Source organism: Olea europaea, chromosome 15 (genome assembly GCF_002742605.1).
Source record: "Olea europaea var. sylvestris chromosome 15, O_europaea_v1, whole genome shotgun sequence".
NCBI lineage: Eukaryota > Viridiplantae > Streptophyta > Magnoliopsida > Lamiales > Oleaceae > Olea > Olea europaea.
Window position 1 is genome coordinate 3789722 of NC_036251.1, and position 23802 is coordinate 3813523.

General features: G+C 35.5%; 1 protein-coding gene across 4 annotated transcripts in view; it reads left to right on the plus strand.

The window, feature by feature from the left end:
- Nucleotides 1–23802, plus strand: part of LOC111409868 (glycine--tRNA ligase, chloroplastic/mitochondrial 2) — a 37048-nt gene that overhangs the window by 658 nt on the left and 12588 nt on the right. For 2 of the 4 annotated variants that reach the window (XR_002705566.1, XM_023039948.1), the window contains exons 2-20: nucleotides 513–563; nucleotides 821–888; nucleotides 1511–1592; nucleotides 1731–1794; nucleotides 4998–5053; nucleotides 5260–5337; nucleotides 5515–5589; nucleotides 5671–5741; nucleotides 6526–6642; nucleotides 6755–6856; nucleotides 7361–7487; nucleotides 9631–9714; nucleotides 9996–10082; nucleotides 10680–10781; nucleotides 11319–11382; nucleotides 18836–18891; nucleotides 19341–19412; nucleotides 20821–20903; nucleotides 23645–23693. Coding sequence is in view for 3 of the 4 variants with exons in the window: in XM_023039948.1 (XP_022895716.1) it covers nucleotides 513–563; nucleotides 821–888; nucleotides 1511–1592; nucleotides 1731–1794; nucleotides 4998–5053; nucleotides 5260–5337; nucleotides 5515–5589; nucleotides 5671–5741; nucleotides 6526–6642; nucleotides 6755–6856; nucleotides 7361–7487; nucleotides 9631–9714; nucleotides 9996–10082; nucleotides 10680–10781; nucleotides 11319–11382; nucleotides 18836–18891; nucleotides 19341–19412; nucleotides 20821–20903; nucleotides 23645–23693 (1488 nt within the window). In the remaining variant the exon portion in view is untranslated. Of the gene's footprint in view, nucleotides 1–512; nucleotides 564–820; nucleotides 893–1510; nucleotides 1593–1730; nucleotides 1795–4997; nucleotides 5054–5259; nucleotides 5338–5514; nucleotides 5590–5670; nucleotides 5742–6525; nucleotides 6643–6754; nucleotides 6857–7360; nucleotides 7488–9630; nucleotides 9715–9995; nucleotides 10083–10679; nucleotides 10782–11318; nucleotides 11383–18835; nucleotides 18892–19340; nucleotides 19413–20820; nucleotides 20904–23644; nucleotides 23694–23802 lie in introns of those variants that run through there. The other 2 variants (XM_023039949.1, XM_023039952.1) reach the window with 2 other exon arrangements.

The window sequence follows — 23802 nt, forward strand, 5'->3', positions numbered from 1 at the left end:
CGATGCCCCCCCCCCCCCCTCCCCTTAAGTCAGGCCAAACTCGCTCTTAGTTTCATGTTAGTTCTATTTCTATGTTGCGGCTTATTTTGGCGGCGGTACCGCTTAATTGTAAAATTAGCGATTTTGAAACTTTACAATAGTTTTGGATTAAATGAGTTGACATATTATTTGAAAATGGCAGATTTGATCTAAATTGGACCACAAGTTTTGAGTTTGATGAATTGCTACTAAGTAGTGACTTGACAACTAAATTGGTTAACGTGGAACTTCAGGGAGTAGATTAGAATTTATTGAAAACTTTAGGAATTGTTATTTATTTTTTATTTTTTTCAAGAGATTGCTGTAAACATTGCAGAAAACAAATAATGGACAATCATTGTCCGTGCTATAGTAAATGTATAGAGTGATCTTTTTAACTTCGTGCGAGTGAAGTAGGATACAAAAAAATTGTAAATGGTAGTATGACATTGTTTTCATTTACTATTTTGAGATTTGGACTCTATGTCGTGCAGGAGTATTGGGCTTCTGTTGGATGTGCTGTGATGCAATGCAGCAACACTGAGGTATTCAACAACTTTTTCCATCACGTGTCATGTCCTTTATACATGGTCACCATTTACTTTGTCTTTACATATATTATATCATATAATTTGCATCCCTATTTATGCAGGCTAAAAATGAACCCTTCTCTCTTTTTTTCTTCCACACACTATTCCTACACTTTTTTTTCTCTCACTTTATTTATTTCTTGTTTAAATATGTGAGCCAGTTTCCTGTCAGACACTTATTAATTTTTTGAGGTTTTGACTGTATTGCGCAGGTTGGTGCTGGGACTATGAACCCTCTTACGTTTCTAAGGGTTCTTGGTCCAGAACCATGGAATGTTGCGTAAGTATGCTTTTGATCCTTTGTAAAATTCATATTTGTTATCACCTCTCCCTCTCTCCACCAAAAACATGAAATAAAAATTGAAAAATTGAGATGAAAATGGATATATGACTCATACGTAACTATATATTGCTTTGCATCTAGAATTGGGGGCACCATGAATTCAATATTTGTTAGCATGTTGATGAAAATTTAAAAAAAAATGCTAAGACGACAATTTGATTTTATTCTTTTGGCATTTGAAACACAGTTTGATAAACAGTCCGTCCATTGTACTAGCAAGAGTGTCGTAGAATACTAGACTTACTTTGGCATCAATTTATATGCATTTGACAAAGAGAAAGTATGACATTGTCATTATTCAGTATTGATTGAATCAATTATGTGAGACAAAATATTTTGTAAATGTGGCATTTGATATTAGCTCCTGATAAAATCCTTAAAAAAGTTTGCTTTAAAGAATACCTGGACTTGGAAAGGACTAAGTGTCCCATAATATCCTATTGAGTTGGGCAAGAATATTATCACAAGATGTTTTTGCTTGTCATTTTTGAGTGATGCAAATATATTTGGTTATCCTAGTTCTTAGTTTGATTGCTAACATGGTGGTTTCTGCTGGAAGGTATGTAGAACCTAGCATCCGGCCTGATGATAGTCGTTATGGTGAAAACCCAAATAGGCTTCAAAGGCACACTCAATTCCAGGTGAACTTTGAGATTGTTCATTGTAGGAAATCTAAAGCCCTGATTGATTTATGAACTCAGCGAAGTTTTTGAGGGGTTATGTTGGCTTTCAACGTTCTTTCATTTACCTTAAGAGTGGTTGCCTGAAATTCTTTTCAGGTTATACTGAAGCCTGATCCTGGAAATTCACAAGACTTATTTATTCGGAGCTTATCAGCCCTAGGTTCTCATTCCTTATCATGTGCTTTTTTGTTAACATTCTTTGCATCGATAAACTCTTTTGTGCTGAGTAATTGTTCATTTTTTAGTTCCCTGATTGTCTCTTTCTATGTAATACGGATACTCTAACTAGGGTAGCGTGTCCGTGTCCGACACGTGTCGGATACGTGTCGACACCGACACTCTTCGGACACTCTACAATAATCATTTTCCTTTCTTACTATAACTATTATATATTTTTAACTCAAAATTTTTAATAAATAACAAGTAAGTACTCATATTTAAAATATTTTAACAAAAAAGAATCAATAATAAGTATAAAACTAAGCCCCTGTTTGATCCCCATTAAATTAAATTACATTACATTACATTTTTCTCTCTCCTATTTTCAACCACACAATCTTCCATAAAATAATATTACACGTAAATCGAAAACTTTTCCTCTTTTTCAACCACTCATTTTTCTAAAAATACTATTCCTCCCATTTTCATTTTCAGGTAATGGGAATCAAACAGGGGCTAAATTTAAACTATATAAATGAAGAATTTTAAAAATTTAATGAACGTGTCAACGACGTGTAGTATCGGTACTTTTTTGAAAAATCATGAGTCGACGTATCCGACACGTATCGTGTCGGACATACGTGTCCGTGTCGGTGCATCATAGGTCTCTTTTGTGTTTATTTGGCCATTTCTTTTCCTTATGTATAGATGCATACATTGTCCATTTTTATGAATTTCACAACACAATTTCATAGGAACTTGGTAATGGATGTAACAAGCAGATTAATAGTCTGTAATTTACTAAAATGCTTGAAAAGAGAAGAGAAAATCAAATTTGAAGTTGAAAATGCTTGAACAAGGAAGAGGAAAACAAATTCGAAGTTGAAGGATGTAGTAGGACATACTCCACTAGAATGCTTTAAGGTCCTTTCATTATATTTAGTATGGTGAGCTTGTTCCCTACTTTCTAAAGCTTGTCTTCTAAGGCCATTTGAATACTATCTAGCGGTGTGTGAATTGTTTAAAGAATGGCCTTAGACACTACTTGGAGTAGAAGATGGTGGCCTACTATGAAATCTGATTAACGCTTGATATAAAATCTTAAGCTTTCGGAGATGGCTATGTGTATCACTTAATTTTTATGTTCAACATGCCGCCTCATGTGTAGGAGGATTCATTTTTTTACCTTCAAAGCCTAACACATGCACAATTTGATTAAGGGGCGGCGGTGAGATGTGAACCTTAGACGCTTGCCTACTGCTTTTATACCATTAATATAAAAGCCTAAACTTTTAGAGAAGGCCACATGTATGAGGGCTACTCATATTATGATATTTCATTTATCTTCTATAGACTCTTCAGTGTTGCATTTTTTTTTTTTTTTTTTTTTTTTTTTTGCCTTGTGGAAACAAATATGTTGCCCTTTATGCATTGTGCTCTTTTAATAATTAACCTTCTTATTTCTTTTATTATGGTGAGAAGATAAAGACAATTTCTCAGTTTGTCCAAGATTCAGAAATATAATAATTAGTAACTGTAAAAAAGACAAAATTCATCTCCTAATGATATTAATCGTCATATAGTTGTGTGTAACTAGTGGAGCAAATTTGTCATTCCATTTCTCTGGCAAAGTAAATTTGATGCTTGAGCAGTGAGCACAAGTCGTCCTCTTCTTTTCTTTTTTTTTTTTTTTTTTTTTTTTTTTTTTTTTTTTTTTTTTTTTTTTTTTTTTTTTTTTTTTTTTTTTTTTTGGTTTTTTTATACATGCATGGTAATTAAAATTAATATGAATAGTGGATTTTGTTTTAAGTGTAGCAAAGAGTGTTTGCATTCTGGTTTTCTTAGTTGGGAGGAAGTTTACGTTGCTAATATGTTAAATGTGGATGCTTGAGTTTTTGAAGATCAATTATTTTGCTTGAAGAAGTCTTGGGGCTTGAGGTGGCAATGTTCCTCTGCCTTGCTTTCTACTGCTTGACTTATTTTTCATTTGGCGACTGGATTCTAACGTTTGAAAAATGTTAATACCATTGTTTAAGAAAGCTTGTTGAGGCTTACGTCTTGAACCCACCTCATGTGAGGTGGTTATAAAACGTCTTATAACCTGCTCATTGAGTGCCATTAGTGAGGCTTGTGCCTCAAGGCTATGCCTCAACGTGTTTGTGTGCACTCACTGGTACTGTCTTTTTGGGAATTTTATTGGGGCCTCAAGTTTTAGGTATTCTCTTTATAGCCTGATAGTGATGGAGGATGATGAGAAAGAAATGATAGTGATGGAGGATGATGAGTGAATGAAATAGATGATTCTCTTAAGGATCGTATTATTAGTGATATTATAGGATATTTCTGGATTGTCTCTACTTCTAGTAGTGGATTACAATTTTGTTTTGTTACTAAATTGAGAGCTTACTATCTCCCACTTTATCTGTTTTATTTATGTTTTGCGAGTTAGATTAATTTTGTTAATATGTTCTATTATGGATTTTCATAGTGTATGGTTTATTATAAGCATGTTTCTATATTTTTATATTCCTTTGAATAACTTTATTGGTTCATCTTGAGGCTTACGTCTCGCTTCACAAAGACAATGCCTCAGTACCCAATTTAGCCATTTTAAACTTTGGTCAATCCTGCCATCCCAAACACACAGAGACGAAGTTGTTGATGCTGAAGTTATTTTTGCTGTAAAATGGCAACTCCATACAGTAATGGCCTCATTACAACTATCAAAACACCATTTTGTGGAAATTAAAATTGTAGGTCAGATAGGGGGTTAACACCAAAACACGCATGCGCTAAGCTGTTGCAGTTGAAGTTATTGTTGCTACTGTAATGACAATTGCAATGGTCAAAAGACTATTTTATAGAGATAAAATTGTAGCTTAGATGACTGTCGGTGAGGTTCCTCTCATCATTTTTCCTTATTATCTAGGAAAGGATTGGCACCAGTCACTAATCATTATAGCTTTCTGCAATACGTCAGTTGAGGTATTGTATCAAGTATTAGTTTAAACAGTGTGTCGGTTCTCTCAACTAAACTAATTGATACAAATCATTCAAAATATAAAGAAGTTGAACGTTAATTTTCTTTAATCATTACTGGCTTGCTCTATTAATCTGCCCATAGTTCACTGATTTCCCATGTTTACAGATTTTTAAGGATTTGTTTGTTTATACTGGCATAATATTTCCTGTAATTGTTGATAGGTATTAACGTTCATGACCATGACATACGTTTTGTCGAGGACAACTGGGAGAGCCCGGTAAGGCTGCCTGTTTTAATTGGTGTATAAATCATACGTGCATACATAAAATACACGTGTGAGTTGATTCTAACCTTATCATTTTGTTCCTCGTTTTCTGCTCTTGCCTTTAGTGATATATGACTGACATAGGGAAACAGTTCATTTCCCCCCATGTATGAGTATTTTATTGATTGATAATCTTTCTTGTTTCTGATTACTGGTAGGTTTTAGGTGCCTGGGGATTGGGCTGGGAAATTTGGATGGATGGGATGGAGATCACTCAATTCACCTACTTCCAGCAGGTCCTCTCCCTTACTCGATTGCAAGCACTTCTACAATTTTTGAAATATGAACTTCTACTTACCAAGAATGAGTTTTTACTTTTCGGAATATTTTTTCTACCTTTTATTGAGCAGCTTCATTTGTCATATATATAATTTGTTTTGTCCTTATATTTGAATAAATTTCCTATTCTCCAGGCAGGGAGTCTTCAATTAACGCCTGTATCTGTTGAGATTACATATGGTCTTGAACGGATCCTTATGTTGCTTCAGGTCCCTCTAATTCTATTGAGATTACTTATTCTATTTGCTAGATGACATGCTTGGCTAAATCTTGTTAAAATCTATTTGCAGGGAGTTGATCATTTCAAGAAAATTCAATATGCTGATGGGATAACATACGGAGAGCTTTTTCTGGAAAATGAGTTAATAAGCTGCTTAGTATTCTATCTTTTCTCCCAATAATAATTGGCTACCATGCTGCAAAATGTTCAAATTCTATTATTCTAATTATTTTGTTTTCTTAAGCATGAGTTGATAAGCTGCTTAGTATTCTATCTTTTCTCCCAATAAGAATTGACTACCATGCAGCAAATATGCATGAATTCTATTGTTCTAATTATTTGTGATGTTTTCTTAAGAATGAGTTATTTGTCTTCTAATTGTAATGAAACAAATCTCGAACAAAGAATATTTGATTTTCACATACGATAGAAAACAAAAAAGAAGGTGTGAGATATTGAAATTACATACTTGTTTGGATTTATATGAATTCATTTTCGTTCTTCAAAGAACTCAAGAGTTATTTTTAAGGAAACAAAATCTTGAAAGGACATAAATAGAATTTTTTTAACTTCAATTTAGGCTGTTGGAAATCTTTGATGTATCTCTTGTACTTAGGAAGTGCAAGTCTCCGCCTATTACTTACCATACTTTGCTAAGTTGACCTCTTTTGCATTCTTTCTTCCATCCCAATCTTCCCTCTCTCGCCCTGTAGTTTATAATTCATATTTCTAGTTGATCTGTCTTCTTTTTGTCAATTTTTTTCCCTGAACTGTTTTGATATTCTAAACCTGGCTATTTAGGGTGTTATATTCTTTTCGTTATGTCCTCTTCCTATATTTTTCACCTTCCCCAAGCTTTTACATGCTTCCTGTTAATCCTTAGTCTTTGCATAAGAAGAGTTATGGTTTTCGTGTCCTGTTGCAGGAAGGAAATGAGCGCATATTATCTGAAGCATGCCAGTGTCGATAACATTCATAAGCATTTCGACCTTTTTGAGGCCGAAGCTCGCTGTTTGCTCGATTCAGGCCTTGCAATTCCTGCGTACTTATCTTTATTTTATGTGCTTCCTTCTTGATGTGTTAAGTGAAATCGAGAAACTTTGGGTTTGTTATTATTTTGATCAACAGATATCTGTATTTCTATGACCTGTTAGGTATGATCAACTTTTGAAGACATCTCATGCTTTCAACATACTTGACTCTAGAGGGTTTGTTGGGGTAACAGAACGTGCTCGCTATTTTGGTCGGATGCGTAGGTGAGGTTATACTCATTGCTACTGTATGATATAGATGTATTTAAGTGCTTTTGAGATTTGTAGAGCCTAATATACTTCATACCTTTCCCCTTGACTGTGGTTCAACGTTTGTGGTAAGGTCTACTAAGGTGGTCCGGGGGTGGTAGGCCCCCTGTTACTGTGTTTTATTTTATTATTGCACTAGGTAATATAGGATTAGCAAATAATCCTTAACAAGATGATTAGTAATGTTTTCCATATTTTTCCACTTTGGATTAGATAAAACCATACTTTTTGGGAAACACGTGAAACTTTAAGAACTAACATCGGAAGATGCACTTTTCTTTCTGCCCCTTACCTGTATTTATTACATTGGAAGATACGCTTCTATTTCGGTCCTTTACCTGTATTTGTTGACGACTAGAATCTCTTTACTTGTAATTCTCCTCACAGCCACTTGCATAAACACATTCTTTTGTCCTTATATTTGACTTGTTCAAAATTATGTGTAAAACTTTTGTCCAGTTTAGCCCGTCAATGCGCACAACTCTGGTTAAAGACGAGGGAGTCTCTTGGATATCCCTTGGGAGTTACATCTCAATCTGATCATATTGTGTTTCCAAAAGAAGTCTTAGAGGAAGCAGCAGGAAAGGTATACTTCATGTTACTTTGATATATCTAAAATATCTCTTCTTGTGTGCAATCTGAAGCTTCATACTGTTTGCTCCTGCATTTTCTTTATATCTTCTTAGTTTTGTAGTTCATAAAGCTTAGCATAATTATAAGAGCACAAAAATGTGGAAATCAATTGTCTTAATCATTGTCCAGGGGAAAATAAATAAGATTGCTAAATGCTTTCAACAGATAACTTCCTTTGCTATATGATGATTGTTCAGAACACAATACACTTCATCAGGAGTATGGAATTAGGCCTTAGTGAGTGGAACTTGTGAAAAACTAAGCGTGAATATGTTACCTAGCATAGTATGCTAGTGTATATTATATTCCCAAAAGGAGGGAAGCAATAAGAACAACAACATAGAGTAAGCTCAAAAAGCCTGTCACTAAAAGATACATATCCTTACCTTTAGGCTCCCATAAATATCTTATTTTGATGTGTTGATGAGAAGTACTTTTCTACAAACTAAAAACCGGAAGCCTCTTAACGTGTCCCCCATTTCTCCTTTCCTCTCACCCCGATTACTGCATGGTGGCCTTTAAACCTGTAGAAAAACTTTCAACATAGAGCTCTGCGAATGCACTAGATTGTGCTACATTTTTACTCTAGACCAGTTCTCCAACATTGCAAAAGATCTGAGTTCTTCTCTCTGTATATTTTCTTTAAATCTGAACATTTTAATTTTTAACTGTTACATGCATTGGTTCCTAGCTCGAGTTACTTGCAAATATCAGGCACTTAATTTTTGTGGTGCATGTCAAATCATCAGTCTTCTTTACCTTTTCCCTGGGTCCTTTATAATTGTTAATTTCTTATCTTTTTACGGATTCTTTCCATTGACCTACTCTTCTTTTACATATTTTCTTAATCCTTCGCCCACATTGGTCCATGACTTGCCTGATTCTAACCAACCCCCAACTCAACAAATGTAGGACTTATAGGTATAGGTCCCTAGGGAATATGCTTGGAGAGGATGGTCCCCCCACACCCCCATATCCCACTTGTTACCAGGAGGTGCTGGTTTGAGTCCAGCCTGGGACAACAGGCAACCTTATCTCTTAAGTGCATATGGATCCAGCAGAGCGATAACTAATCCTTCTTGTTCTAACTCTTCTATTTCTTTATGCTTTGAGCCTCTGACAATTGGGTTTCATTCCGCACGTTCACCGTTGTCCCTGAGACTTTACTTTGAGGATTAGGAATGATATCTTTCGACAAATGTATTAGTATTCTGGTTAATTTCACCGATGGTCGTTGAAGTTTGTAAGAAACTTCAAAATGCTCGTTAAAGGAATTTCCTTACTCTATTAGGGACTGGAGTTTATAATGGTTTTACAAATTGTCACACGATTAGAAATATCGACGTAAAATCCTATGTTGGCGTTAAGTGACAGAGTGGACTAACAAATTTCATCTCGTGCATAAAAATGACCTATATTTTGGGTAAGATTAGACTCGACCTAATTTGAAAAAACACATAACCAACTTGCAATTGTTTTATGAAAACACGATAATGTCTTGCATAGCCAACGGAATTACTTCTGTTAGTCCACTTTGGAACTTAACAGTAATATGTAGGATTTTATGTTAGCTTTTCTAGCCGAGTGATAATTTGTGATATCATTATATACCGAAGTAACCAATTGAACAAGAAATTACATTAATGACCATTTTGGAATTTCTAACAAACTTCGGTGGCCGTTGGTAAAATTAACTCGTTAGTTTCTAATTTTACTGTTTAATTTTTGGAAGTTCTCATGCCCTTAAGAATTTCCTGAGAACTGAAGACCTTCCGTCTGACTTCCTTAAAACTCTTAACAACATAAGGAGTTGCTATTAATTGAAGAGCATCAGAGTGACTCCATACATATTTTATCTATTTATATTGAAAAGTATGGATTTGTTTTTCCATATTGCTAAAAATTCGATTACAGTGGATAGCTTAATGATATGTTTTTTTAAAATTATTTATGGATGAGCAAATACTTACTATAATTTAACTATCTGAACTGGGATCAACATCAATTATTATATATATTCCCAGTATAAGTAATTTTAAATGTCAACACTGGTTGATAATACATTGATTAAAAAAAAAAAATTCCATGTCATGCAGGTATCCACAGATCCACGGTTATTTGTACTTGAAATTGGGACTGAAGAGTTGCCACCAAATGAAGTAGTTAACGCGTGCAAGCAAGTACATACCTTTCCCCCTCAAAATCGATCTTAGATTTACTTTCTCATTTGTCAAAAGTTGATGGATTTTCGTTTCTTGCTTTTCTGTTTCCTTGGATATGGAGTCCTTTTCATCTTCAAGCATTCTTTTAATCAAACTTACATGGTTTTATGAAGCTATGGATCCTGTAGCATTTTGTTGATGGCTGTTATCCATGTCATTTATGTTTCCAAAGATGTCCTAATGTCAACCTTCCATCTCTTTCATAATCCCTATTTAAGATCATCCTTTGATTTATGCAGCTCAAAGATCTAATTGAGCAGTTGCTGGAAAAACAAAGATTGAGTCATGGGAAAGTTCTAACGTTTGGCACACCACGCAGACTCGTGGTATGGGTTGATGCTCTTGTTTACGTTTCTTGATATATTGATTTGTTTAGTTATATGTTGATTGTTTAGTTGCTTTGATTTCTCCTGAATGCAGAAATACTAAATTCATTTGTGAATGCAAGCTATACTCCCCACCTCCCTGCATATTTGTTATTATTTAAGGTCTCAAGACATGATGATGTTCATTGAGTATCAATTCCTGATTTCTCTGTTTCAATCCATTCTTTTCCATCATCTGTTTCCAATATGTAATTCTAGAAGAACCGCTGTGTTGATTTAATCATTATAAGTCCTGTAATTAAGCAGTTTACTTATTGTACGTTAAAAATGATAATATTGTAAGTAAGCCTCTCATCTTCTCTCCTTTCTTATTAGATCATTGGTGCTTTGAGCTGATGATTCATTACTATCTCCTTTCAAGAAACCACAACCCTTTTTCCCTGCCAAATTTCTATACTGATATGAGGATGACAGATACTGTTTATTGTTATTTTTGGTGACCGTAGTAATATTTTTTTTATTATAATAAATTGGTATTATTGCGATGGCAATCCCAATTATTCTTGCTCCTCTCTGCTCATATCAATTTCTGATCAGGTACATGTCCATAACCTCTATGCGAAGCAAGTTGCAAATGAGATTGATGTTCGAGGACCTCCAGCTTCTAAGGCGTTTGACCAAGGAGGCAATCCTACCAAGGTCTTCCTTGCTTGGAACTCTACAATTCCCTTATTCTATTTTGCTTGTTTGAATATTAGTTTTCTTGAATTATGCTACATTTACATTTAAGGGTTGCTCCAATAGTCTTTTCATGAATCATGCCACCTTTAAAATAAGGGGCAGGCAGCTATTAACTTACAACTGCATGCAAGAAATAGATTGGCAAGTCAAATTAGTGAGATTGTGACTCTGATCTATCAGTATAAATTATATGTTTACACAGTTTAAGTTACTGCTAGACCCATTTCGATTTTTGTTCTTAAGCATTTAATTCCTTCATATAATTGATTTAGGTCAAGCACGCTAGCTTCATATGTTGTTCACGTGAGAGTTCAACGTGGAAGGATTGTTTCATGAATGTTTTTTCTGCGTTTGTTTCTTAATCAAATTGTGACACTCTCTGATTTGTTGCTTTACTATGGGTTTAATAGAATGGTTCTTGAACTAATCCACATCTTGATATTGAGATATTTCACCTCATTTATACATGATAACTGAACTCATCTTACTTGTTAGGCCGCTGAAGGTTTTTGCCGAAGAAATGGTGTCCCTTTAGGCTCCTTGTTTAGAAGGGTTGAAGGTATCACTTCTAGATGTATTCTTTGGCATATAATTTTTTTTGGTATAATGTTAGCACCATATATATGGTATGTTTTAAGGCTTATGGTAGATGGCTAGTTTAGGCTTTCTTTTGTCAAAATGGTTCAAATGCCCTCCAAATGTGAGTTTTAATCTTATTATAAAGCTAAGCCATCGACTTGGTACATGGCTGATTTTCTCCAATTAAAGTGAGTTTTCTTACCCTGAGGTGTAGTTCAGTGGTCAAACATTGGGTTTACTCTTCAATGTACACTAGTTCGAGTCCCCGTAGGGCAACTGAGGTTAGTACTCGACTGTAAATTTCAAAGCTCCGTGGGATTAGTTTAGGTATGCGTAAGTTGGCTCGGATACCCACAATCATATAAAAAAAGTGAGTTTTCTACCTAAATATGGTATGAGAACTAAACTAGTATATTTACAGAATACAATTAGAGAAAATAAAGATTTTGAGAAGAATATTCCTTGAATCACGAGCCGCTATATATGGTTAACATCTCCCTCAAATTGATGCTGATTGATCAAGGAGCATCAATTTGTCTATCATGAATTGATGGTGGTCACGAGATAGAGCTTTAGTAAAAGCATCAACAGTTTGATGTTCGATGGAGATGTGATGAAGTATAATCACACTTTGATCAAGTGATTCATGGATAGAATGACAATCGACTTCAATATGCTTGGTGTGCTCATGAAATACTGGATTTGCAGCAATTCGAATAGCACTAGTGTTATCAACATGAACTGGAGTAAGAGTAAGTTGAGGGATACCAAGTTCTCCTAGCAAACTTCAAAGTCGCACAATCTTTGAACATGCGGATGACATGCATGATACTCAGACTCAATAGAGGACTTTGAGACTCAATATTACTTAGTCTTCTAAGAAATAAATGCATCACCAAGAAACATGCACCAACTAGTAACTGAACGGGGAGTATCCACAGAATCGGCCTAATCAACATAATTATAACCAATTAATTGTAAGGAATTCTCATTGGAGAAAAATAACCTCGACTAGATGCATCTTTGAGGTAACAAATAATTCGTCGTACATTGGCTAAGTGAGATTGGCTTGGAGCCTGCATAAATTGACCGACCTAATGTACAACAAATGAAATATTAGATCGAGTAATTGTCAAATAGGTCAAACTTTCTTCAAACCGTCGATATAGGGATGGATTTGGCAAAATTTTCCCTTCATCTTGACTAAGCTTGGCATTGACCTCCAAGGGTGCAAGTATAGAATTCCCAAGTTGAAGGCCAGCTCAGGTGAGAATCTCTTGGGTATACTCGTTTTGGTGTACAAGCAGACTATTAGATTAAGAATGTATCTCAAGACCAAGAAAATATGTGGTGTATCAAGATTTTTCGTATGAAAAGTAGAGTTGAGATGATACTGAAGTTGCGCAATCCACTGGGTGTCGAATCCTAGGATGACATGCTAAAGGCACAACAAGACAAGTGTAGTTCGCTTAAGAAATAGAGAGGAATCAAATTGACTCTTGAGTGAAATGAAAATCAAGCAAAATGGTACGAAACTTCTCAAACTGTGCACGCGAGGCATGTTTAAATCCGTACAGAGACCTCTTCAATCAACCACCTCGGTGGAAGGATGAGTGAACATGCCAGGAGGACATATATTTTTCCTTTTTCAAATCGCCATGTAAGAATGCATTCTTCACATCCATCTATTGGAGAGACCATCCTTTAGAAGCAGTTATAGCTAAAATAGTCCTCATAGTAATCATCTTTGCAACAGGCGTAAAAGTCTCCGCATTTGTTGTTTGCCAAATGGTGAGTTTCTATCAAGACTCTCTATTGGGAGTAGTTTAACTGGAAGCCAGAGTTGAAGGGGCTAGATTTTTCTACGATTAATGAGGAGGAAGCGAGTTGCTTAGAGAGATCATTTGGGGAGAATGAAATTAGGGAGGTGGTGTTCAGTATGAATGATGACAAGGCCCCAAGACCCAATGGTTTCTCTTTCTCATTCTACGAGGCTCATTGGAAAGTTGTGTGTTTGGACATCGTGGATGTCCTTATTTATTTCTTCTAGTGTGGCATGTTCTTAAGAAGCTTCAATGCTACATTTATTATGCTGATTTTAGAAATCTGGACGACTAATATCAAGGATTTTCGTCCCATCAATTTAGTTAGTGGGGTGTACAAGATTATTGCGAAGATTCTAGCGAACAGATTAAAGGATGTGCTAGGGAAAGTGGTGTCTAAGTTTCAGAATGCTTTTGTCAAAGGGTGCTAAATTTTGGATTCCGTACTTATAGCAAATTAATGCATCGACTAAAGGTTGCGTCTAGGGCTTCGAGTTTTGTTATGTAAGTTTGACATTCGCAAGGCTTATGATCACGTAAACTGGGGATTTCTTTTGTACATGCTTAGGCGATGTAGCTTTGCGGATAAGTGGTGCTAGTGGATTCAGTTTTGTATTTTTAAAGTTTCCTTCTCAGTTATGGTGAACGGCACTCTTAAGAGTTATTTTCAGAGTAGTAGACGATTGAGACAAGGGGATCCTTTTTCTCTATTGTTTTTAGTTATTGTGATGGAGGTTTTTAGCAGGATGCTTGACAAGGCTGTGACGGAGAGTTTGTTAAGGGGCTTTACGATTGATCAGTTGTAGGTATCTCATTTGTTGTTTGCTGTGATGCAGATGTTGAGCAATTCAGGAACTTGCGTTGTTTGCTTATGTGTTTTTAGGCTATATCTGGAGTGACGATAAATCTTGGGAAATTCGAGGCTATTACTGTGGGAGAGGTCGAGAACGTGGAGGAGTTAGCTGCTATATTTGGTTACTAGGTTGCGCAGCAGCCTATGTCATACTTGGGCTTCCTTTAGGAGCACGGTTCAAAAGTATTCATATTTGGTCCTCTAATCGGGATCAACTTTTTCTATCACGATTAGATAGATTTCTGATTAGTGGGGAGTGGGATGAGAAGTACCCAGAGGTCACTCAGAGAAGATTGGGGAGGGTGTATTCTGATCATTTTCCTATCTTGCTATCGGGGAATGTAAAATGTAGTGAAAGGAGGCCTTATAGGTTTGAGAAGATGTGGTTAAAAGTAGAAGGCTTTAGGGAGCGAGTACAAGATTGGTGGGCAACTTACGATTTCAGGTAGTCTTCCAGTTGTGTGTTGGATCAGAAATTGAAATCCTTGAAGAGGGATATAAAGAGGTGGAATGAAGAGGTAGTGGAAGATGTTAATTGGCGTAAAAAGCAATGTATTTTAGAAATAGAAGAGCTGGATAGGACGGAGGAGAGCCAAGGATTGGTAGGGGATGAGAGGGAGAGACGTGGAGAATAAAGAGTTGGAGAGGTAGGTGGAGATGGAGGAATTAGCTTAGCGTCAGAAATCTAGGGTCAAGTGGTTGAAGGAGATGGATAAGTGTACACAATTTTTCCATAGGGCCACTAATTCCAACAAGTGTAACAATTCTATTACATTGTTGGAGGTAGATGGTATTACTTATGAGGACCCACAAGATACTGGGACCCAAATAGTGAGTTTCTATCAAAATCTTTATCGGGGGCAGTTTGACTAGAGGCCCAATTTGGAGGGGTTAGATTTTTCTTCTATTATTGAGGAGGATGCTAGTTGGTTAGAGAGACCATTTGGAGTGGATGAGATTAGGGAGGTGGTGTTCAGCACGAATGATGATAAGGCCCCAAGACGAAGTGGTGCGATTGGATATTATGGATGTCTTTACTTATTTCTTTCAGTGTGGTAGGTTCTTGAGAAGTTCTAATGCTACATTTATTATATAGATTCCAAAGAAATTGGGAGCATCAGATATTAAAGACTTTCGTCCCATCAATTTAGTCAGTGAAATGTACAAGATTATTGCAAAGGTATTGGCAAATAGATTAAAAGAGGTGTTGGGGAAAGTGGTTTCTGAATTTTAGAATGCTTTTGTTAAAGGGCGCTAGATATTGGATTCCGTTCTTATAGTAAATGAATGTATTGACTCAAGATTACACATAGGGATTTTAGTGATGTTATGTACGCTTGATATTCAAAAAGCTTATGATCACGTGAACTGGGGATTCCTCCTGTATATGCTCAAAAGATGTGGCTTCGGGGACAAGTGGTGCAGATGGATTCAGTTTTGTATCTCTACAGTTTCCTTTTCCATTTTGGTGAGTGGCACTCCTGAAGGTTATTTTCGAAGCAGTAGAGGTTTGAGGTAAGGGGATCCTTTGTCTTCACTGCTGTTTGTTATTGTTATGGAGGTTTTCAGTAGGATACTTGAGAAGGCTGTGGGGGAAAGCCTGTTAAGGGGCTTTATGATTGACCAAGTGCAGGTATCTCATTTGTTATTTGCAGATGACACATTGATCTTCTGTGATGCAGATGCTGAGCAATTCAGGAACTTGCGTTGTTTGTTTCTTTACTTTGAAGCTGTATCTGAATTGAAGATAAATTTTGGGAAATTTGAGGCTATCAAAGTGGGAGATGTAGATAATGTGGAGAAATTGGCAGCTATATTGGGTTGTAGAGTAGCACAGCTACCTATGTCATATCTTGGACTCCTTCTAGGAACACGATTTAAAAGTATACATATTTGGAATAGCATTGTGGAAAAGGTGGAGAGGAGGCTAGCGAGTTGGAAATGTATGTACCTCTCAAAGGGAGGCCTTCTTACCCTCATTAAGTCCACCCTATCGAACCTCCTATTTCTTGTCATTGTTTCCTATTCCCGTCTCATTAGCAAAAAGATTAGAGAGATTCAAAGTAAGTTTTTATGGGGAGGGTTAGGAGAGGTGAGGAAACTTCACTTGGTTAATTGGGAGGCAGTTTGTTCTCCCATAAGGAATGGGGGCCTCGGATTGAGAAGTATAGTAGTGTTTAATAAGACTTTGTTGGGTAAGTGATTGTGGATATTTGGGATGGAGAGGGGGAACTTTTGGAGAGAAATTATAGAGGCAAGATATGGTGTTATGGAGGGAAGATGGTGCCTAGTTGAGGGTCGTAGTTCTTATGGGGTGAGTTTATGGAAGTATATCCAACCAGGGTGGAGAGACTTCCAAGATAGATTGACGTTTGTGATGGGGAATGGCAATATTATCAAAATTTGGGAAGATTGTTGGTGTGGAAATCGGCTATTTCCTTCTCTGTATCGATTGTTCTGATGCCATCTGCTATGGTGTACAAGATTCTACATATACATAATAGGAATATCAGCCAGAACATTGAGTTTTGGAGGGGTTTGCAGGGTTGAGAATTGGATGATTATGCGATGCTTATGACCTCTTTGTATGAGGCGCGCAATAGGGTAGGAGAGGGTGATTGTAGCAGGTAGAGTTTGGCACGGGATAGTATTTTATCTGTTGGTACTTATTTTAGATCCTTATTGAGACGTGAAAAGCTCATTCCCCTGGAAGATAGTATGGAAATGTAAACTGCCTCCCCGAGTGGCATTTTTACTATGGACGGTTGTGAAGGGATAGGTGTTAACGGTGGATAACCTCCGAATAAGAGGCTTTTATGTTACGGAGTGGTGTTATATGTGTAGGAGGAATGGGGAGATGATTGACCATTTGTTCTTTTATTGTGATGTTGCTCGTTCCTTGTAGATTGATATTTTAGCTTCTCAACACATGGTTTGGGTTTTCCCGTTGTGTATGGAGGATGTATTGAAAGCATGGATGAGAAAATTTCTTAATAAGGATAGCAAGCTTGTCTGGGACTTCATTCCAAGGTGCATCGTCATGTGTGTGGAGGGAGAGAAACAACCATTGTTTTGATGATCATTCAAGAACTACAGAGCATATTAAAGAATCATTTTATTTGACCTTGTATAATTGGTTTAATGATGCGGCTACTACTCGTATAGACAGGTTGTCCAACTCTATGTTGTTTCTTTCTTGTATAAATTGATAATACACTTCCTGTGTATTATCCATGATTAATAAAATATTTGATTACTTGTAACATTTTTTTTTTTTAGTCATTGTTTCCTATTCATGTTGCAGTGGCAAAAATATTATAGAGGATTTAAAAGGAGTTTCTTTGAAGAAGATTATAGGAGGAGAGGAAATTACATTTGATTAACTGGAGTATAGTTTGTTCTCCCATAAGGGCGGTGTCTTGGATTAAGGAGCTTTGTATTGTTTAATAAGGTTTTATTGGGTAAGTGGTTGCGGTGATTCGGAGTGGAGGGGGAGAGGTTTTTTAGAGAAGTTATATGGGCAAAATATAGTGTTATGGAGGGGATGGTGCTCAGACGTGGGCTGTGGTTCTTATGGGGTAAGTTTGTGGCAATATATTCGGCAAGGGTGGAGCGATTTTCAGGATAAATTGACTTTTGTGGTGGAGAATGGTAATACTGTTAGTTTTTGGAATGATTGTTCGTGTGGGGAGCAACCACTTAGTGTAGGGTTTCCCTCTTTGTATTGTATTGCTTTGGTGTTGTCTGCTTCGGTGAATGAGGTCTTAGATATGCATAACGGAAGTCTCAATTGGAACATTGCTTTTGGGCGAGGTTTGCGGGATTGGGAAGTGAATGATTATACGTTGCTTTTGACATCTTTGTATGAGGTGCATATTAGGGTAGGAGAGGGTGATTGTAGTAGGTAGAGGTTGACATGAGATGGTATCTTCTCGATCGTCACTTATTTTAGATCCTTATTGGGACCTGTGGAGAGTTCATTCCATTGGGAGATGGTATGGAAATATAAACTGCCTTCAAGGGTGGCATTTTTACTATGTTGTTAGTGGACAGGTGTTATCGACAAATAATCTATGAACAAAGGGTTTTTATGTTACGGAGTGGTGCTATATATATAGAAGGGATGGGGAGACGATTGATCATTTGTTTCTTTATTGTGATACTACTCGTTTTCTGTGGAACAATATTCTAGCATCTCAACATATGGATTGGGTGTTGCCGAGCGTATGGAGGACGTGTTAAAGGCATGGTGGAGAAAGTTTCGCGATAAGGATAGTAAGCTTGTATGGACCTTATTCCGGGTTGCATCGTATGTTGTATGTGGAGAGAAAGAAGTAGCTGTTGTTTTGATGATCAAACACGAATAATAGAGCAAATTAAAGAAGTGTTTTATTTGTCACTGTATACTTAGTTTAATGTTGCGGAAATATATATAGACTGGCTGTCCAATTTCATGTTGGTTCTTTCTGGTTTAAATTGATAATACACTTCTCATGTTTTTTTTTTCATTGATTAATAAAATATTTGATTACCTTTAAAAAAAAGAAAAAAATATTTTTAACATTTATCATTGTTGTTTGACATCTTTAATGTTTACTCAAGTAATTCTGCACTTATCATTGCTTGTTAATTTAACTTTTGAGTGGGTTGAAGGGCTATTATCCTGTAATCTACTCATTTTACGGGAGGATTTCTCATGCTTCCCAAATTTATTTTATTCTTTCCAATAATGAATACTTTAATAAAAAATATTGTAGGTAAAACAGAGTATGTTTATGTTCGTGCGGTGGAGCCATCACGACTTGCTTTGGAGGTAAATTACCAACCCTTCTGCTTCCATCCTATTAGGTCAAATCGTCTGTCTAATTCAAGATCACCACGACCAACCCATCCCCTCCCCAGAACATCAACACAAAAGAAAGATATAGGAAACACACAATGTCACCTCCTCTACTTATGATTAAAACATTAATATACTGAATGGCTTCAAGCATCCCGTTGCATCTCTCACATTTAAAGTTAGTGTAGGTTGGTTTGCCTAATCAATGTAACACTTACTATTGCTGACCTTACTGTCGTGTAAATATTTATAAGTTCAACCTTCTGCTGCAGCTGTGTAAGTCGCATTTTAGTTAGCAACTGAAACTTTGCTCCACAGGATGTCTTTCCTTGAACAGATTTTTTAGTGCTGATCCACCTCTTTAGATTCTAGTACTCTGATCGCATTAATTGTTGAATTATCCTGTTTATTTTCTTGAACAGGTATTATCTGAAGAATTACCTGGGACAATTGGTAAAATATTGTTCCCTAAGTCAATGCGTTGGAACTCTGAGGTTTGCACTGTTATACCAACTTATTTGATATCAGTTTCAATTGAAGTGCTCCTGGTAGACACGATCTGTAAGTTTATGGAAGTGTTCCTGGTAGACACAATTTGTTACAATGGAAGTGTTCCTGGTCTTTTTTCAATAATTGCTCTCTTCTACACTGGGTTGAAATCATGATGGTAGATGTACTAAATGGGTTCAAAGGTGGAATTACAGTGGGTACCATTTCTCTACAAACGCCCATGCCGAGTTTTGTATTTTTATGAGCCAATCCTTTATGCTCCTCCTGCAGGACCTTTTTTGGCTTTGCCTCCCTCCCTCGTGCTATCCCCATTAAAGGATCCTACACCTTCTCCCTCCCCCCGTGCCTTTATCAAAACCCACAAGCAGAATTGTGCTCATTCACTCTTTGTTGACTTTTAACTTCTAGCATGCTGGTCTCCATCTAACACATAAACACTCCTCTCTTTTCTCATTTAGAGATGAACATAATTAATTACCCTACACGAGATTGGTTATTATCTCGTAGCCTTGAGATTAAGTCAATTCTTCCCACTAGTTTTTGGGCCAGGTTGTAATTAAATAACTAATTCAAGTAAGGAAAGAATAAAAGCTTAACTTATCGAAACTATATTTTCCTTTTAAACAAGAAATTAGATAGTGAGTCCTTTATTAAGATCCAAATGATGGACATGTAGCCTAGTTTGATGGCTTAAACTTTTAGATCAAGTAGTTTTACATGATATCACAAGTTCCTGGATGAAATTTCACCGCCACCCATTTATTAAAAATTGTGCATGTGTAAAGCTTTAATGAGAAAATTTTAATCCCACCTACATCTAGGGAGGTGTATTGAATGTAAGATTTTAATGATATACATGTGGTCTTACCTTACAAATTTAAGCTTGACGACTTGAACTTTTAGATAAAGTGGTCTAATGTTCCTTATTTCTCCGTGGCCATTAAAAAGAGTGTCAGAAAAATTCCCCCTTTTTTCAACCCTTTATGAGATACGTATTCATCACACATACCCAAGCTAAAGACCTTTCTATCTTATTTTTTAGAAACTTTTTGGGTTTTTCTCCTTCTCATGGAAATTTTGGTGCTAAGAGAGAAAGATGGGATAATAGATTAGGACTGCCAACAACATTGCCAAAACCAACTCTGCAGTGACAGAACAACCAACTTTGATGGAATGGGATTTCTGGAATATTCGAAAATTTTGGGCATTATAAAGAAAATTAAGCTTGTTTGCAATATTTCATTTCTCACACCTGCTTGGTCCTTTCCAGTCATAGTGCCTTTCTCATATAATTTTTCATATATTTTTGTTCTCGTTTGGTCCTTATTCTATTCTATTATGCACTAATTGTTGAAAATCGATGTAACTTTGCGTCGGCTTCTTCTCATATAGGTCATGTTCAGTAGGCCCATCCGGTGGATATTGGCATTGCATGGAGACGTAGTTGTTCCTTTCATGTATGCTGGTGTTCTAAGGCAAGTTTTAGCATCTGACTTTGTGATCTATTGCTAAAATGTCTTTCATTGCTGAGCAAGTAGAGTACGAGGAAATTTATGCAATTTTTTTGTAACGACCCAATTTCTAACAATTTAAATCGTTACCAAAACTTTCATTCCATAATTAAATAAATTTAATCAAACCTCCAACATGAAAAGTTTTCTAGTTCCATCTATAAAATAAATAAAATATATGGAAAACATAATTAATCGAAACATGTCTCAAATCCTGAATAGCAAATTTCACATGAAAATAAAAACTAGAATAACGCTAAAAATAAAAGTCCAATATTACTCAGAATTTATTTATTTTGAATTCCACAATTTCTAGCAACACGATTGCATTGCCTCGCCCGCCAACCAACGACCCCTTCTAATCTGTGAGTAGGGAAAATGGTAAGTATATAGAAATACTCAGTAAGATACAAATATTTATGGTGCAATCTCGAGTAAAAATTTTAAAACGTGTATCAGAAAAATATAATGTTTTAAAAATCGACCCGAAAAAGAAAAAGGGTAGAGGTTTAAAGGGTCGAACTGAGGTAGAACCGGTATCGAACCGGATGACAAAATAAATAAATAAATACAAAAAATAAACTATAAAATATCACAACTATAATAAATTTTTAAATTTTATTTTTCTCATTCAAAGTAAATATAATCAATGTTTGTTACTTAGGTTTATTATGGTAATTTATTTTATAACCTCAAAAACTAACAATTAATAAGTCAAAAATAATTTGCTTTGCTCAAATTAAAAATTATAATTTTGCTGGGGTTTATGATTAGTTAATGAAAATAATGAAGTAAACTAGTAAGCACTTGAAAAGTTAGAATTAACAATTGACTATTATCCCACATTGGAAGATAACCACAATATTGAAAAAAGAGTCTTCTTTAAAAATGAGCTAGTATTCCACATTGGAAGATTACTAAAATATTGAAAGAATTATCTCCTTTATAAAGGAGGTAAAGGAGAATAACTTGTATAAAAAAGTTATTTGGGCCTTCAATTGCAATGGGTGGTCTATTGAGATAGTTAAAACTTTTTGTGGAAAAAATAAAATTAAATCACCTGGGAAAAACCGTGGCTAGTTTATAGATTAACGGTTGAACCGAGATTAACGGTTGAACCGGCTAGGTTGATGGTTTATTAGCCGATTTTTTAATTTTCGGTTAACTTATGAGTACCTGACCGGATTAAAGGCAGGTTCATGAGTTTCCCGGTTGAATCGGCCGGTCTGGTCCGATTTTTATAACATTGAAAAAATCATACCGTTTCATATCTTTAGAAATTGGTAAAAGCTCATATCATATTATTTGTACTGGAATGATCATATCATTTATATCATAGCATATTGTATCATATCTTTAGTTTTCTTGAGTACAATAATTCATTAACATGAAAAAAATAATTAAACGAGATAGAATACATTGCACCTCGATATCCTACCTCGTGAGATGAATCAATTTTTGAAAGACAATCCAAATTCACTTTCCAAAACTATTTTTTGGTATTTGTTGCTGCTACCACCGTATATAAGTATCTAAATTTTCTAGGATAAATAATAAAAACTTTTTATGGTATTTAAAGGTGAAAGAGAATATTGAATTTTAGTATGCCTAAAAGCTTGTCAAAAAGCCGTATTTTTCTAATTAAGGGTCTCAATTCCATACAATCATTATTTCTTCCCTAGCTAATCAACACATGGTAGTCTATCACTATCATATCCCAAAAACCTAAGCAAATAAATCATTTTAAAATAAATCTACCTATCTATCATTTAAGATACATGTGCACTAACCTCCAAATTCAAAATCAAAATGTAACACTCCATACACATGACACGTGGCAGGTACATTTTCATCCAAGGTTCCAATTAAATTGCAAAACTAGTTTTCATCAACTTCTTCAAACTGAAATATTTTGGAGCTGATTTATCCGAATCGACTTTTCCAAGAGCCTAATATACATAATTAATTACAAGCTATCCAACGAGTACAATATTGATATATTTATCATTACTCTATCAATATTTAAATATTTGACCCAATTAAAATTGAATTTATTGTATTTATCATTTTAGTCTCCGAACTTTCCAAATTTAAATTTTAGTATTAATAGGGATATATTCTCTTCTCTATAAAATACCCTGTTGCTTTTATTCCGCTTTTGCTTCTAAAAGGCACAGCTGCATTGTCAGCTTGAAAGTTTTTTAATAAGATATTATGTTGAAATGTATCACCATTATTTAATTATTTTTGGTGGGACATATTTATTTGGAAGGAAGAACTAAGCCTTATCAATATAAAACTTGAGACCTGATGTATTGGAAATAAAAGAGAATGGATTATTCTCCCTGTTCTGCTCTCTTATTGTTATTATTGATTTTTCTTATATTTTACAAAGATAATATTGAATATTTCTCCCTTTTCAAATGATGTTCCATCTCATAGAAGTTATGACTGACTGGTTAGGGGATTATTTTCCTTCCTTCCTCCCTTCCCCTCCCTTGATAGAAATCGGGAAACTATACCTTACACGTTGACAAGTCTTGATCTTATAAATTCGTTTGAAAAAATGTCAATATTATTTCTTTGATATGTTATACATTATTTTAAAGCTTCACGAATTTTAAGACCTTTAAAATTGCATAGTTATGCTTGTTGTCTGATTTTGATGTTCCTGTATATAATTCTTTGCTCTATTTTATTCACAGTGGAAATCTTTCTCACGGACTTCGAAATACACCATCGGCTACTGTTAAGGTATCATCATGAGGTTGTAAAACAATATTAAGATACAATTACACCCTCAAGGTATATGAGTATTGCATTGATGCCACCTGCCTTTTTGTAAAATATAAAACATCCATGA